This window comes from Phalacrocorax aristotelis, chromosome 7 (assembly GCF_949628215.1).
Source record: "Phalacrocorax aristotelis chromosome 7, bGulAri2.1, whole genome shotgun sequence".
NCBI lineage: Eukaryota > Metazoa > Chordata > Aves > Suliformes > Phalacrocoracidae > Phalacrocorax > Phalacrocorax aristotelis.
The window spans coordinates 44,275,215-44,292,794 of record NC_134282.1 but is presented as its reverse complement, the minus strand read 5'-3'; the positions used below and the strand labels follow the sequence as shown (position 1 = coordinate 44,292,794).

Genomic DNA, 17,580 nt, shown 5'->3' with positions numbered 1-17,580 from the left:
CTCTCCTTGCATGTTCCCTTTGAAAATAGGATACTGGGTTTTTTCAGTCTTCAATGGAAATATACCTGCTCATTCAGTATCGATTGTAGAACCCCTGGGCACTCCTAGGCAGGATCTGAGCCCTGCCAGCCTAGGCAAAATACACACATCAATGAACTAAAGGAAATTATGAAAGGGAATCCCCTGCCCTGACAGCATATAACCCAAATTCTATGTAGGAAGGCAGAGCACACAGCAAGGTAAGGGCAGCACTGGCAGAAAGGTACAATGCAAACATGAAGAGTAGTGAGCTACAAAAGGTGGTGGCCCATGAGTCTCACTGGCTTGGAGATGAAGGAGAAACACAGAAACAGGTAACACCTGGAGAGGTCACCTGTTCCTTTGTTACCTGCTTTAAGGCTCTACTGCTGTAGTCCCCTGCATCATCCACCTCTCCCCTGCTTCTGCTTGTTCAGGAATGGTCAAAATGTTGCTAAAGTCAATTGGTTCTGCACTGACAACAGTCAGCCATTTTTTCAGTGCTTTTGGAGCCCCTTTATGCCTACCAGAAAGGCTGACAGGATACTCTTCTAGTCCTTCAGTGGAATACAGCATGGCATTGCATTTAGCTGTGAAGAGACTTGTCAAAGGGCACAAAAGGGTTTGATGGGCTTACCAAGGGCCAGCCACAAGCTGAGGGGCCTGCCAGCCATACACCACCTTTCATCACCATTATGTCAGTCCAACCCCCTCAACTATTCCCTTCCCCAGACAGCAAGTGTCCCAGTTATTTTTAAAATGATTTGATTTATCTGTTAGTCTTCAAACTACAAAGTAAATATATATTTCAAATGAAATGGCTAGGACCTTTGACACTTCTTAAAATATACATTTTATTATTTTCTGGTGTTTGCTATGAAGGTTTCATTCAAATTGTGAAGGTACACAGCCTTTACAAACTTCTTGAGTCAAAGGTTTTTGTTGGTGGTTTTATGTTCTGTTTCTTTCATGGCAGAGGAAAATACATAGGCTATAAAATGTTGAAATTCATTCGATGTTTAGTATTACCTCTTCGCATATGCTGTGGAATGCTTTGTAGAAATACCATATAAAATAAGGCAGACTTTGACAGGGAATTCAGTCATAAAGTTTCATGGGAGAAAACAAAAAGTTCCAACATATTATTTTTGTAGCCAAGGGAAAATCAGGTGGTTGTCACTGGTTTGTGGGAGAACTACTGCAGTTCTGGTGCTCAGACAGTATACATTTATTGTTTATTCTACTATTCTCAAGTGAGACCTTTTCAATAAAACTTATTTTAATTAACATAAATCAGACAATATTTAAACATACACATCTATCCTTACAGTGCAATAAAAATGTATCATTGTATAGTATTTTGTATTTGCATTATGAAAATAAAAGGTCTGTACATCAATTAAATGTATATTAATGAGTATGAATCATGTAAATTTGTAATGCATCTAAAGTTGGCTTTGGCTTTTAAGTATTTATAAATTCATAGAAAATATTGAACATCTAACAAAATAAATAAAACATATCATTTTAATCATCATAGATGCTAACGATCAACCTCAAAAATTCTTGTGTTATTTTTTACATTTGCTACTAAATTTTTTTAAAGAGAACTCACTTTCAGTAGTGCTCAGAAGTGAATGATTGCACCTTCTGTGATGTGAAAAAATAGAGTACATCTATTTTTCATAGATCAAAAATTCCTTCAGAGTTGCATTTTAAATGTCTGATTGTTCTACGTAACTGTCTTAAGTGCTTATAAAAAGCATGTAGCTTTCTCATAAAAGCTGTGAATTTCTATTAATAGATATTTCTTTTTCACTTGCAAGATTGAGGATTAAGCAAAATCTTCTAGGGAATGTCCTTTTTATGAGGATTCTTCAAGGTCTTCCAGCTTCATGTACTGGTATGAAGATTTCACAAAAATATGTTCACTAATAAACCCTCTTCAGTACAAGTACTGCAGCAATCCAGTGTAATTCCACTTGGTAGGCTTATTTCATTGGAGTCCACACATGGTAGTTTTGTGGAAGTCAACTGCTGACCTCATGTTCTCTTGAATTTGAAAGTTCCCCAAGCACATGGGCTAGCCTTACTGTAATACTGAAGAGACCAAAACAAATCTGAAATCACATGAATAAAAGTGAGCTTGAATAAATAGGCATCTGGTTAGTAAATTACACACCATGGTCTAATTGCTATTCTGGTGGTGGTGGTCGAAGGCTCCGCAGCTTCCTTTCATCTAGTCCTTTCCAGTATTTAAAGTTATTATCCAGATGCTGCATCAAATTTGGCAGGTCTGCAAATGCTAGGGAAGAAAGGGCAGAGTGTATTTAGTCTGCAGAATTGAGAGTGTCACATGATTCTGTCTGCTTAAGTATCACTTTAAATGTCTGGGCAACTGTGTTAAGTAAGAAAGCTTAAATCTGTTATACTGATAGTTGAAATGGTTTTGGCTGTATAGCTCTCATCACTCATGTATCACTCGGGCCACTGAGAACAGTTCTGTAAGTCTACTTAATACTGGTTTTCCAAGTTCCAGCAAAGGGACCCAGTTTTCCAGGAAAGGCATAGCTAATTATGCTTGTAATTATTCTACTTCATCAAATCTCAGTCACATGTCATGATCTGGCATTCAGGAGAGTCACATTTCTGACCACTTTTACCATGGAGGCAGCACTTGGAAGGAAATAGCTGCTCCCCCAAGCAGTCTCCAGACTGTAGAAATTTGTCTTGAAGAATAACTGATATTAACATGGACAAAATGACTGTGCCTAAAGTGCTATCAAGGAGCATATGTTCTGTTCTCCATTTACAGAGAAGCAAGTTTAAAGTGAAGAAAGTTAAACATTGCCTGAATCTAATATATTAAAGAGAAGCCAAGAGAAGCTGAGAGAATGGCTTGTAGCAGTACCAAAATACTTCTAAGCAATAATGAAGTTATTAAGCTTACTCAAACTGCAGAAATCTTCCCTTTTCTCCCCCTTTCTTTAGGAGCCATAAGAAAGCAATTTTATATCACAATACTTTCAAATGTTCGCAAAATAGTTATTGTCAGGAGATACAGCAGAGTTTTGCTTACCGTCCCAGGCATCAAACATATCCGTAATGAAGTAATCAATGAATGATATTTGGGATTTGGGGATGCTGCAAGTATTTCTGTCAAAAACTGGCATCACAACAGGTAAACCTTGCCTCTTTTCTTCATCAGTCTGCAAAAAACCACTCTTGTGATTATTCACCTAAGACACATTCTGTTAATGGGCTTCTTTTAGCAGCAGATTGTTTAGCACTGACTAGAGCATGCAGCTGCTAAATAAACAGAGGAACCTGAATAAATCTGAAGAAGCAGCAATTTAATCTTAAGCACCTAGTTGTCTGGGTTTCAGCAAAACAGCAGACTAATAATGCCTTCCAGTGTTTCCCACAAAGTGATACATTTACCTTCTGCATCTACACACAAAGCTGACCCTAAGTAACTTCACATGTTACTGCTTAAGTTATGACTGCTTTGGAGCTAAAAGATGCTCAACCATTTTCAGTCTCTGATGGAAGCCTCACGGAATCTGTACACCTCAGACATGGCACAATATCTTTTTTGTCCTCCTCTTCTCCTCTTGAGGTACCAAGGCCCAGCTGCAGTGTTTTTCTATCATCTGTAATAATGACTCTGCCCTCTTGTTTTCCCCATCCTTCTGAAAGCTTTCTTCAAGCACAGTGTGCTACGGTCTTACAGCATTTCTTGGAGCGAGTACTGTCCCATGCTAACACTAGGACCTGATGATCCTATTCTTGAGGCATAGCCAGGATGTGGGTACACAGAAGGCACCCTTCCTCTGCCTCTTGTGATGGGAATGCATTTGCAGGCAAAACTCAGCTCCAAACTGAACAACTTGAAAGCTTAAATTTTTCAAAAACTGCACTGTAGAACTTGTCAGCTTTCATCTGTCTGAAGGCATCTAGTCTTGTATCAGCATGAGTAATATCCCATCACTTAAAATAAAAAGTTGTTATTTTTCACATTATGTAGTGCAGCCTTAGATGTTCTGGGACACTAACAGTATATGCACCCTTCTCTCACCTGGAATTTCAGCAGCCCGTTTTAGCTGTCTTACCTGTGCAAAGTACTCCTCAGAGATGCGTCCAGCCCACTCTATGCACTGTTCTATGGGTCTGCATGGATTGGAAATGTCAGCACACTTTATCAGCATGCGTTTGATAAGGATACGGTTTTCAGGAGACGTGAGAACAGTTTTGATTGACTCTCCATCACCATTATTCTGTAACATTTAGGAATTAAAAGCAATCCATTAGCAAGGTCTCTGTGCACTTACTCAAAAGCTTTGTGCCCTGGGAATGCTTTCAGCAGATCCTACAGGGATCAGTCCTGCTACTGGCTACTATATTTGATGTCCAACTGAATTTATTGGGGGATTATGAATATTAGCCACAGCTCTGAACTAGCACTGAACTCCAGTTTCTGGATTCAGTCACCGTCTTTGTGACAGATCTCTTGGTCATCTTTGGGCAAGTCGTCTAATCCCTCTATGCCTTAACTGCCTCCTTAAAAGTGTGGAGAGGATCCATTCATCACTACACACATAGTGATGAGAACCGTGTAGGCAGAAAAATGTAAATCTCTGCCGAAATCCAAGGATTAATGGACTTGCACATTAAGGGTGGAATAGCTGGTTTAAAAAAAAAAGGCCTGACCCGAGATGCACGGTCATCCTCTGCACACAAACCTCGCCAGCATGAGCATCAATCATTCTGACAGCACTGCTACTATTAGGAGAGTCAGATCCCACATTGCCTCCCAGGCATGCTCCTCATTCCCTTCCACTGGACCCACGTTAGCCCATGAGTCTCTGACCTGACTGGGAATTTTGCTTTCTGAGAGTTTGTCAGTATTAAAGCAATATATTAGAAACATGCTTCTGAACAGCCTCATCTTTCCTCTGCAAGTCCAGGAAAGTTTTCAGCCCACACACAGCTTATATTGGGTTCCCAGGCTGCACATATAAGCGTGTCAATGGTACTTGTTTATTTGGAGCCAGTATACAGCTAACATGAGTAAAGGCTGTGATGATCCAGGTTAGAAGCTATTTTCTGTGGAGCTATGATGAAGTAAGTTTCCAAAGGACAGAGATTCAGGATTAAAATATCTTAAAAAAATTACCCAAAATACAACGTTATTACTTGACTCTTTAGGGATGGGTAGGTACAGAAATTTACAACACCGTCTACTCAGAATAGAAACTCTTCGAAGCAAGGAATATACTAGACTTCTCTGGCACCTAACAAGATCTTGGTCTATAGTCAGAGCAGTGAAGAAGCAACAGTAACGATAATGATAATCATAATAATGTGCCATCAGTTCCTGCAGTATTTTGTACAAAGAGGGAGATACAAAGCAGCAGAAACATAATGATCTTTTATTAGGACATATTTTTCAGAAGAAAGTTCTTGTGGGGAAGAAAGTTTTTCCTAAAGGAAGAAACTGCCAATAAAAAAAAATAGTATTTGTTAGTATAGTGGCTCAGAAACACCAGCTCCACAGTTAACACCAAAATGAGACTCCCAAACCAATTCTTTTCACTCATTTTTAGATAAGTGGAAGGGAAAATACAGAGGAAACAAAGTGAGGTGCATACATCTCCACATAGCAGAGAATATCCTAGTAGGTAAACCACCAGGAATCAAGAAAGGATGTTCACTTCTGTGATCTGTTCAAACGAAGGCACAATTCTACTTGCTGGATGCAGATGTCTTGGGAATAAAATGTGCTAACTGTGCTTAGTCCCAGCATCCTGCTCAGAGTGCAGAGGTGTCTCTGCATGTCAGATGTTGGCTTCCTGTCATAGGCTTAGGTGACATCATGAAGGGAAATGGGAGGATAAAGGATGCTGGAGCTGGAAAGGATTTTTTTCAGTTTATGAAACAAAAGAAGAAAGGAAACAAACAGAGCAGCTTCTCAGCATGGCTCTTTGAACAAATATGTATAAAAATAATAAATAAAAGAAATAAGTGGAACTGTCCCATTTGGAATACACGGTTGGCAGCTCAGCCTGCAAACACTACACTGACTCACCGCCATGACTGGAAACCAGGCCAGGAAACACATGCTGCTGCTGCAACCAGATATACAACCAGACTTGAAAGAGGACCTGCCAGTGTTGTTCTGCTGGTAACAAGCATGGCAAATGATTTGGTTTCCCACTCACACATTACAGGCCTTTTAATAGGAACCTGCTAAACAGAGAAACTCCCAACCAAAAGAAGGGAAACATTTTGCTTCTTGTTTTCAATACAAATTATATACTTTTTGTCTTTCTTCCCACCCTTGGGCAGAATTTGCTATGAATTGCAAATGCATTGTAGGGCAGTTTATTTCGCTGCAGCCCGTGGGGCTCAAGGGCAGAATTAACTTTTGTTTGATTTCTGTATGTCACTGTACTTGTTTTTACTGTCTGACTGTACAGGTCCAAGCCCTGTTCTTCAGCAGCAACAGCTATTCAGCTCTCCATAACAGGCAAGAAGATGATTTTGGCTCTTTGGATGGATGCTGCTGCTGAAAAAACTGCTGGATCCCAATTCTTGGGGCTGGAAGGAGGGGCTCTGCGCACCAAGCCAGGCCAGTACAGAGCCCTCCAGCAGGACCAGGTGTCCTAGAGAGTTATGCACTCCACAAGGTCAGACAGTGTGGTGCACTACATTCAGCAGCAGCAGCTTCTTTGTTCTCCTCCATGTCTCTTCCCCTCCTACACTGAATGCTGCTACGCTCACCCAGAGAGGCTGTCCAAGTGAGGACTTAACAGCATTTCTCCTAGTATAGTCACTAAAACCAGTATCCTACGGGGACTTTGGCTTCATATTTACATAGTTCTCATTAGCATTGCTGGGTGCCAAGAACAAAGCTAATTCTGGCATATACTCCTGTGGACAAAGGTACTCTCCTCCAATTAAGCTCCAGTCTGCTTCTGATGGGTGAAGGAACAAGACCTGTGCCTCTCCCACCTTCAGATAATAAACTGACTGCCCTCCCCCATTGCACACAACAGTCATAAATGTGGCTTTCTAAAAAACATGGTAAGAAAATACAGAAAACCATTACAGCTCCTACAGGATGTTGCCACCAATGCAAACTTTATTATAACCATTTCTGAAAATTCTTCTCTTTGCAAAAAACCATTCCAACAAAATTATACACTGCTCTTACTGGCAACAAAACTGCTGGTTGAAGCTGTTATTGAAACTGGTGTGGTTTTTCAGACTGAGTTCTTAACAGGCAATTTCATTGTGTCCATGGGGTTCCAGATGGCTATTGATTATGTCTATATGATACATAATACAACCATCATCTATTTTAAAGATTAAAAAAGAAAGTAGGCAGAAAACCCATGAATGCTGCCAGGCAGTGCTGAAGGCTGAAGGCCCTCATTTTCAGAGAACACACCATATGGCAGTCAATATACCTGCCCTTATGCTGCACCACCAGCGGTTCGTGTTGTGAGTGAGGGAGTAATTCAGCTTCTGTTCTGAGGCAAATCTTGGGTCCTTTGCAGAAATGGCTAACAACAACATCAAGTCTTGCCACTAACACTCTCTCCATGGGAGTAACTGGGTTAATCAAACGGCATTTTTAACAGGAAGATATATAGCCCAAGGTTCTGGTCCCAAGTACAATATCACAGCACTGCAATATTAATAGGATCCAAGTGAGTCCCGCTTACCCTCAAAATGTGTGATGACCCATTAAGCAGAAGGGCATTCAAACCCAGAGGTGAAAGGCACATTTCTAGTCTCTCTTTCTCCATGTTTCTGATGAACTTTACCATGTGGGGATTTCCTACAGCCAAGGGTTCCCAGTCCCTGCCTAGTCATTTTAAGGAGGACTTGCAGTGTCACTTACCCCATTTTCTTCTAGTGCTGCCAAGGGTTTATTAATGCTGTTGACAAACTTGTTGACATGCTCAAAGTGCTTTGTCATTTCTGTTGCTAAGACCATGTCAATAATGGCTTGGCGAAGGGTTCGATACTCATTCCTGTTTAAAGAAGGAAACAATTAAGAACGCTGGCTAGTTCACAAAGGGCTGCTTGCTGAAACAAGTCTAACAAAAATGCTATAGACCATTTCCATTGAAGGGAGGTGCTGGGGGAAGAAAGAACAGCAATAAAGGCTTGGGCAGCTGCATCTATGCTGGATGAAGTACCCTTTGGTGTGCAGAGACATATGTGCTAGAGGCATGACTGGATCTCTAGGAGAAACAGTGCAGGAGTGGGGCAGAAACAAAGGCTCCAGCTACTCAGGAGGGCTGCCAGGACATGCCACACCAGTGTGTTCCCAAGGCTTGTAGCATAGACACTCAGCAGTGGCTTATGCCCCAGCCAAGTTTTCAGTAATACTTTTCTGCTGTGTCTTGAGAGGGCCAAGGCAATGGTCACATCCTCACCCCAAATGCCTTTCTAGGGCTGGAAGAAGAACAACAGGTCCTTCACTGTCTCTCCCATTGCAACAAGGCATTTAATTTTTGACCGACGCTCTGTGACTCTTTCTATCCTTGTTCTACCCAGCAAACTACCCACTCAGCCATAGCTTGTCCTCTATATCCAAGGCTACAAAATTATTCTTCTAGACTTGCTAACATTAGGATTTACACAAAGTTCCTTAGATAGGGTCTGCCTTTTTATCCACAGGAGGAATTGGAATAATGGGATTACTCTTAAGTCTGTGCAAGACAGGCAGAAGGACTCTACCGTTTTAGAAGCAAACTTCCACAAGGACTACGGACAGTTATCCACAAGGCACTGCCTTCTTCTGGGATGCTTGTTTGCATTATCTTATGTCACAAAGAAGGGAGTGAGTGATGTTAATGGGCAGACAAGGACCCTGGGTTTTAAGCTTACCTCTCCATGTTTTTAAATATATTGCATTTGTCATCCCGGGTGGTGAGCTGGAAAGCCAGGGCAGCATGATGGCTCTCCAGCACTGCGGTGTCATTGTAGAGAATTGCTAGCTCACTGCCAGCGTTGCACAGGAAAGAATTTGTTCTTCCTGGGTGATCCACATCATGGACTGTGGCAGCAATGAGTGCAGCAACCTCATCAATCGGATCCAAAGTTTGCTGAAAATAGAAGGATGCTTCGTTTTCCTGGCAGACTCATTAGAAACCCTACTCTGTCCATAAGATTAAGCCAAGCTGCTGAGGAATAAAAGCCTGAACTCTGCAGATCAGTAAGGGTCAGATGTTCTAGACAGAGCAATGGAAAATTCATTATAAGCTTCATTGAACACTGTATGACTTTTCTGGCCATTTTGTGCCTCTTGAATTTTACTTTAGCCACACCTTTGACAAAGCACATCCAATTAAACAAATGCAGAGTAATATATTAGTTTGTGTTTTCTAACACAGAAACCACCTTCACTTGGAGTTAGGGTATTTGGCTTGGAAAAAAGACCAATACTGCTAAAAATCATTCTATTTCCAACAGACCCCTTCATTTCTATTGGAAACTCAATGTGTCCTAATAACATTCCACTTACATGCTGGCTAGGTTTACAATTTGTAAGGAATGTTTCCCGTATATCCAGTTCTATAATAACAGTGTCCTGGGGCTACAGCTAATATGAATTCTATGAAGAATCCTTGATGGTTTACATCCGTGGAAAAATTACATGACACACTGTTCTATACTTTCTGTATAAGATTCTGATTCTCTTAGTGTGCTGTACTCCATGCTTTATGTCTACTTACATTGGTCATTGCTTTATGTCTAATTATATCTACCCTATAATGAAATAAACAACTACTCAACTTTTAAGGTTTTATACTTGAGTTTTAATACTGTGTTAATAGCATAAAGGAGAAAAAGAACCAAGCATTTCAGGAATATATTGTACACATTTGGAAACTAGCCTTCATGCTGTGTTTATGTTGGCTTTTTGTGAAGGATCACAGATACAAAACAATTACGTTAAAAATGTTAATAAAGTGAAAGAGACACAAGAGCAGAAATGTTCCCAGTTGAATCTGGGAGCAGGGCAGATAATTTCCATTCCAATTAGTTTGAATTTAAGGTCCAAATTCTCTACTGGCTTTGACAGTACAGCTCAGAATCATTAGACTTGGTAGGTGAAAAGACAATCCCTACACTACTTTACACCTCCTGAAATTAACGCAGTGACTTGACTTTGATGGAGTTAGGATATTATTCATTGAGGACTGTCAAGAAGGTCTTGTGGAGGACAAGAAAAGGCAAAGAATTATTTCTACTCTAGGTTCATAGTAAGCATTGCCTGAAATACTATCTGCTGTGTGTTAGCTTCTTCCTTCTTTCTTTCAGCTGCTGCTCATGGGATTCTATTTTTGTGGTATGAAGTTAGAAGAGAGAGATTTTTAGAACAGACTCTCCTCAGAGGGACACACTGACCAGTGTTCAGTCTGGCTGAAAGACCTGTGCAGATGGGAAGTGGCCAGAAACTGGAGAATACTTGACCTGTGGGATCACAGCAGTGTATCTTATGCTTATTTCCCAAGTCTGATAACAAACTTCACAGGGATTTACAGCACCTTTACCCCCAACTTCAGGTCAAGGATTCTAATTTTGTCATCTTAACTCCTGTGGCACAGAAGTGGAAATGATTCTGAGAATATTGCTTCAATTTGGGAGCCAGAAAATTTTCCCAGGCAAGAACCAAGTTCAACTTACTAAAAAAAAATCCCCTCAGTGTGAACTTGAGTGGCAGGACCTGGCCTTCTATATTTAGGTTAAATTGAACTCTGGACAACACAAAAGCAGCTGGGCTGTAACAATGAAAAGATAAAGAGAGAATTTTGAACGTTGAATCTGCCCCTTCTACTGCTGCAACATTTTTTATCTTCCTATGCCTACAGCAGAATGGAAATAACATTCTGGAAAAGGAGGAGGCAGTCTTGCTTCTGTGGCATTGAAAGGAGTCCAGATCTTGTCTGTTTTTCATAGATATTCTTGGGAAGACCAGCTAAACCTCTGGCAAATCAGAGGCTGGAAATATCCAGTGACATTCTGTTTCCACTTGGCATATAGTATTTGTAAGACAGTTTCTGGAGAGCACACTAGTAAGCTGCAGCTCCAGGTTAAGGGACTTATTACAGTTTTAATGATCTGTCAGAAGATTGGTTTACAGTCACAAATGTCTCAGCAAGGTGCCCATCACTAGCACTATCCTTAGGCAGGCCATTTCAGGGTAGGAATTCCTATCCAAAAGTGCAACTCAGAAATATGTACTACCACTCCACTGCATACACATGCAAGCACTGTTTTAATTCCCCTTCTCCAGTCTGCCCTCTGGGCATGTGAGAACAAAGGTTGCTGTGATTTTTTCTGGTTGTCAGTGGCTCTAATATGCCAGTAGGTGTTATGGTACAAGGAACTTCAACAAGTAATCTTTTTCAATACTCTCCTCCAATGTAGTCTCTTTAAGCCTCAGGGCATCTCGTGCAGTGTATGACACAGCTTCAGAAGCACTAAACCTATTTCAGGCCTATATTGTCCTGGGAGTCTTCTGCAAAATGACCATCACAAGGCATAAGAGATAGTGATTTATTGTGTTAAGTCTGTATTTGGCATGTACCATCACAAAAATAATTGTGTCATTAGCTTACCTATCTGAGAAAGTTAAACTATATGAAGAAGTTTTGTTTTAAAAGGAGGGTTTCTTATTCTCGTATCAAGAATAGCTCAATTCCTGTAATATTAGTGTCCATCCTTCCATGTATTTATAAGAGGGGTCCTAGAATGTACGTAAAGCAGCCCAGTTCTTTGACATCAGAGTTACCAAATTAGGTAGACATTTGGCTCTTGGCAACTTTTTTTTGATAGATCTTCCTCTGATCGCGCCTGTACTTCCCACCTAGACTATTTCTTATAAATGTGGACTCACCTTTACTCTTTCTTTAGACAAGAAATAAGCAGTGGCATGTAGTACATCTGCTGAATGAGTAGAATTATGGTAGGAGTTGGAGGAATGGTAGTTAGCTTCAATAACTTGTAACCATGATCTCAGAGTTGATTCTGAACAGTTTAGGAATTCACAGATTCCAAAGCGAGCAAATATTTTGAGACCCAGATAAACCAAAGGCCTGTTGAGAAAAATAAACACAAAGTTTTAAAACAAATGAGATTGAAAGAGTATTACCTAGCATCAATAGTATGAATCTATTCAGCATTTTTAACCAATGACATGTCAGATTAGGTATAAGGACTTGTTAAGAATTACAATCCAGACCTGTAGAAATGTTCTGCCTACCCATCATGTGCGCACTCTCAGAACCCTGACAGTTCCTTACACCTCCAGGAGTAATAAAAAGGCCTACATTGCTGCTGTACGACATGTAGTAGTATTTTGAGGTTTGCAGAGTCTATGTTGAGTAAATGTATACTGTAGTCAAAATGAGATAAATTAGCAAGTACTAAACTCTACGCATGAGAGGAAGGAGGTAATCTTGCTGCTGCAACAGATTCCTAAACTAGCTTGCTTACAGTTAGATTAATTATATCTATACTATACAATGCTGCAATCACTATTCTTTCTGCACTGCAGATCTGCTCCATTTCTTTTACACCCACTCTTGCAGGCTTCCATTACTCATTGACTATGCATGCAACAGAGGATGAGAGATGGAGGTATTCTGGGAGCAAATGACCAGGCCAGAGTATGCCATTTCTAGAAGGCTACAAGGTCCTATAAGTATAAGGACTATAAGATGAACCCTCAGGTTAACCAAGTCAGAGACCTGTCTCCAAAACCAGCCAACATCACTGTATTCCAGTACTCTTGCCAAACTGCACAGTTTAAACCCAGATCACTGGCAGGTGAATGAAGACCAGAACAGCAGTACAGAATATTTCTAATCTGAAAATTGTGATAGTGCAATATGTTTAACGGAGCAAATGAAAAGAAAAAAATATCAAGTTTTAGCCCACTAGCCTTTTTTCGAACCCAGTTAATATCCCTGTTTTCTTGCCCAATACATCCTTTGCTTAAGAAGAACAGGTATAGCAGTAAATATTTTCAAATGTGGATTCTTAAAAATAGATCTTAAACCCTGATTTTGGCATCTCACTTCGCTGCTTGATTCCAGATGCATCAAGCTCTTTGATTTTTAGCTGCACCTGAAAGGTGAGGTGAGGTCATTTGGAGTTGGATGTACATCTTTTGGCAAAAAAACTCAGCAATACTGTGCCATATACTAGAAACATAACATACTGAAGTTAAATTCCCCCTAATTCCTGCCATGTAGCACTGTCAAAGGTCTCTCCAGGTTTCTGTGTCAGTTAACTGTAACACACTAAAGCTTAGATTTAATGAATTATCTTTGCTTTACTACCATAAGTCTGCTTGGACTTGAAGACAATAGTAATAGCATATTCATACTTGTGATTCATTGAAGATCACTTTAATTCTCTTAATAAATGAATTGCCTTTATTTAAACACAGCAGGAAGCAATCATGGTTATAATACCTTTAGTGAGAGGACAGACCACAGAGTCTGTGGTCTCTCCAAATCAATAAGAACAGAGAAAAACCTATCTGGTGATGTCATGCATGTTGGCTGGGATAATTAATTCTTAAGTTACTGCAATGTGCGTATTAAATGTCGTAAATCACACAGACTGAATAAATATTGACTGTTTTTTTAAATTACTGTATCTATAGCACTTCATTAGGATCAGAAATGTAGCGAAGGAAAAAAAACCCTAAAGCGACTGGATGCAAATTTCTTCACTTACAATAAAATCACCTTAAAGAAGAATAAAAACCTCATTTTTTTTTTTCTGTCCACACTTTTGACTTATAAAACCGTGGTCTAAAAATGAAGTGCATATATGTTAACTAAATGCTTGGTATCTTTCTTAGACACTGCTTTTGAATACCTTTTAAAGTTCTTTCAGATCTGGGATTTTAACAAAGGTTTAAGATTCACTGCAGGGTCTAGCTTCCAAATTAGTGTCTCATAGAAGCATTAAGCTAAAACAAAGCATGACACATGAAACTAGACCCAAGGAGAACTTTTGCTAGGCATCCGAAAATAAAAACAAGGATTTAAACAGAAAGATCAATTTACAGTCTTAGTGGGAGCATTTACTACTAATGAAGTACAGTGTATCAAAACTGCCAATCTGGTTTTGAAAACTTCTGTGATGGAAATTGGTATGCACGACTTTTAATCAGTAAATATTCTTCAGTTAATCTTATACATAAAAGGTAGCCTGCCAAGATTTTAGATTAAAAACCTTCCTCTAGTCCCAGAGAAAGCCAATGGGAATTCTGCTGAAAAGCTGTATTTGAACTGTTTAGGAATAAAAATTACCCAATTACATGGAGAGAAAATAAAACATGATCTGTATCAACTGATGAAATTAAGACAGCATGTTGACTCTGTATGTAGTTGGCCATAATTTGAATTTGAATCCCAAAAGACAACAATTTGATTTGTAGAACTTTTCTATTACTGAGAACGGAACAGGAAGACTTTTAAAATGATGTTGTTTTGTTATTATACCATATCAAAGATACATAATCTTAATTTACATCCACTGGGTATCTGCAGAAAATAGTGCATGATAAACCAGAAGATATTTAATGGGTTCATGGACAACTACAAATGACAATGGGAAAATTTCAAACATTTGACTTTGAAAATAAAAGTAAAAAAGCAGAGGTAGAGAAATTAATATTTTAAAAGCACAGGTAGAGGAATTAAAAAGCTTGTTACAGGGTGACATTTAAGTCAGTTTTCAGCAACTTCCATTTATTAGCTCTTGAGCTTACTGACCTTTTATGGGTGGCAGCCTCAAGTTCAAAGATGTCAAAATCCCAGTGTTCTTCATTTTCCATTGCCTGTGAAATCCGTGGGGGTATGTCATTGAGAGAAATTGGAGAGATCAAACTGCCAGCGACCTGATGAGTTTCTGTTGAGGAATATATTTTCAGATCACTATTAATAACCCTGAGATACCCTTTTACTTCAAAAGTTTTATTTTCTGTAGTAATGCCTGGCAACTCCAATTTCTGTAAAGCTCAGTAATGCTGCAGAACAATGCTTATAAAAAAGAATAAAACAATGTTTATAAAAAAGAACACCTGATCACATTTCCCATTTCTTAAATTTCTTAACATGTTTTAATATCTCAGTAACCACCAAATTAAAACTTACGTTTTGCTGACAATATGTATTCATTCCCTGATAATCTTCGTAAACCATCCTGTTCAAGAAAAGTTGAGAGTTAGATGCAGGGTATTATACAAAAGGTCTATAAGACAATGACACCAAACAGTAGCACAATGACTTTAGAGAAGCCTGACTGCAACCTGTCACAGTCATCAAAGCTGCCTCTCTCTTATTTGGGTATACTGTTAAGATTTGCCTGTTTTACATATAGTTCATAATGAATGTCAAACTGCAAGATATGGGATACAATATGAACTCAGACAGGTAAAAGTGAAATTTCTCAGCTGCAGATGGAGGTCTGGAATTACAGCCTCACATCCACCTTTGTCTGGACAACACACACAGAGGCTCTGGATGAGTGTCACAAACCAGACACAGAATGTCCACATACTTCCCATCAACAAGCAAAGGTGGGTGGTGGGAGAGAATGGATGGAGACATGCTTCTGCTTTCCTCCCCCTGGTATTGGCAGGTCAGGTCACCTCAGCAGCATAAGAATCTCACGATTTGTTTCTGGGATTGCAGAACAACAAATTACTCTGAGGCTTCCCTTCTATCAAACAAGAACGTATGCTTGTTTCTTCTCCAATTCAGTGCCTCCTAGGCTTAATTCTGGCATGATGCCTAGATGTGCAAACTGAGACTAAGGATTAAAACTAACAGGATGATATATTTAATATTTACTTTTCAGCTAATCTAAATGCTGGGGCCCAAATACTGCTTGGTCTTTTGATGTATACAGCTGTTAGTTACTGCACATTAATGTTTATCCCATGATGTAAAAAACCTGTTATTAAAAAAAAAATCTTTCTGCAAGCACCTTACTAAAAATGTTATGCACCCAAAGTAGAGCAGAAGTAAATATGGATGCTATATCTGAACATGCAAAGTCTGCACTTAAAAGAATTGTTGTATCTCATTCTTATTTTCACATTTGTAAGTAAATTAGTCTGGAGTTTTGTGATTTAAAAGGAAAGGGAGTACTACTCCTATAACTGGCTCAGTGACTTTTTAATAGCACTGCTATACCACCAATATTTAGTCCATCAGATGCTGTCTATCATTCAGAATCAAAGATTAGTTTTTTAAAGAGTTGAAATAGCAGGTGTAATTCTAACTGGAAAATCCATCTTTGAACTCCAAATGCCCTTCCCATCATGAATTCTGCTTGAGAGTTCAAATCCAATAACCTACTACTTGTTCCCCTACTCAGACATAACTTCTGAACATGAAATAGAATAATATGATTCTGTTTTCAACAGACCCTTAGCTGGAAAAATGTATCTCCCAGATAATTTAAAACTCATACTATACCATATACCCTTATGCTCTGAAATGGATTTTCTCAGCTTTTCTATTTTTTCATAAAATTGCCCTTGTTTTATTTTTAGTAAGGATTTTGTGTTTTGTAGTATTGTTACCTACGTGTTCTGGGACACAGTCAGAATACAAATCTATGTGAGAATCAACAATCCACAAAAAGGAGAAGACAGTTGAGTTTATGGACTATGTGTATTCAGCAGGAGAAAAGATTAACGTTGAGACTCTAATGGTTATATGCATCAATATTCTTCCTGTGTTTTTATAGTTAAGGTAAGAATATATTTTGTCTACTGAGCTAGTAAATTCAACCCTATACAAACCATTCAGGTCTTCACCTGGTATTCTTGAAGTCTCTCGTGCGTTCTTCCTGATTAGGTATTTGCTGCCATATTTTAAAAGGCAAAAGTATATGTAAACTGCTTGAAGATTTGATAGATACTGCAAAGGCGTTTTGATAGTTACAGCATGAAATGATAATAGCCCAGAGACATCTCTGAAAAGCTCACATCTTGTGAGCCTTTTTGCGTCCAACACACTGTCAAATCTTTTCCTGGGGTAGCCTTTTATATGCAATCTACAGACTAATGGGAACACATACCCTTTAAGGAACAGGAAACATTCATCCAAGTTCATCTAGTTATTATCAGGAGGGTCAGACTCCAGGCTCTGAAGGTTTGGGTACAATTCTTGCTTCAGTACATGCCCTTTGTTCAACTTTGGGTGCAATGCTTTTTCCAATGCCCCCATTCCTCTTTTCATAACATACCAACATAATACATGCCGCCTTCAGTCTTTTTATTGCCCTATTTATTTAAATTATGAGTTCTGTGGAGCATGATTGTGTTTTAATTCAAGTTTCTAGCTCAAAGCACTCTGATCTTTCTGTGAGCATCTATGGGTACAAATATAATCCAAGAAATCACAACAAAAAATATATTTTGCATTCTTTTGAAAACACATACATTCTATACACTGAAAAGCCCCTGAAACATGCCATTCTAATCCTAATTAATAGAAACAAGCGTCT

General features: G+C 39.1%; 1 protein-coding gene across 5 annotated transcripts in view; it reads right to left on the bottom strand.

Annotated features, from left to right (window-relative positions):
• The window catches only part of PDE8A (phosphodiesterase 8A), a 160,093-nt gene that overhangs the window by 496 nt on the left and 142,017 nt on the right, over window positions 1-17,580 (bottom strand). For 3 of the 5 annotated variants that reach the window (XM_075100479.1, XM_075100476.1, XM_075100480.1), the window contains exons 15-22: window positions 15,216-15,264; window positions 14,835-14,970; window positions 11,939-12,137; window positions 8,923-9,140; window positions 7,928-8,060; window positions 4,131-4,295; window positions 3,098-3,227; window positions 848-2,323 (exon numbers count right to left, since the gene is read on the bottom strand). In XM_075100479.1, coding sequence (XP_074956580.1) covers window positions 2,214-2,323; window positions 3,098-3,227; window positions 4,131-4,295; window positions 7,928-8,060; window positions 8,923-9,140; window positions 11,939-12,137; window positions 14,835-14,970; window positions 15,216-15,264 — 1,140 coding nt within the window. In that variant the 3' untranslated portion in view covers window positions 848-2,213. Of the gene's footprint in view, window positions 1-847; window positions 2,324-3,097; window positions 3,228-4,130; window positions 4,296-7,927; window positions 8,061-8,922; window positions 9,141-11,938; window positions 12,138-14,834; window positions 14,971-15,215; window positions 15,265-17,580 lie in introns of those variants that run through there. The other 2 variants (XM_075100477.1, XM_075100478.1) reach the window with 2 other exon arrangements.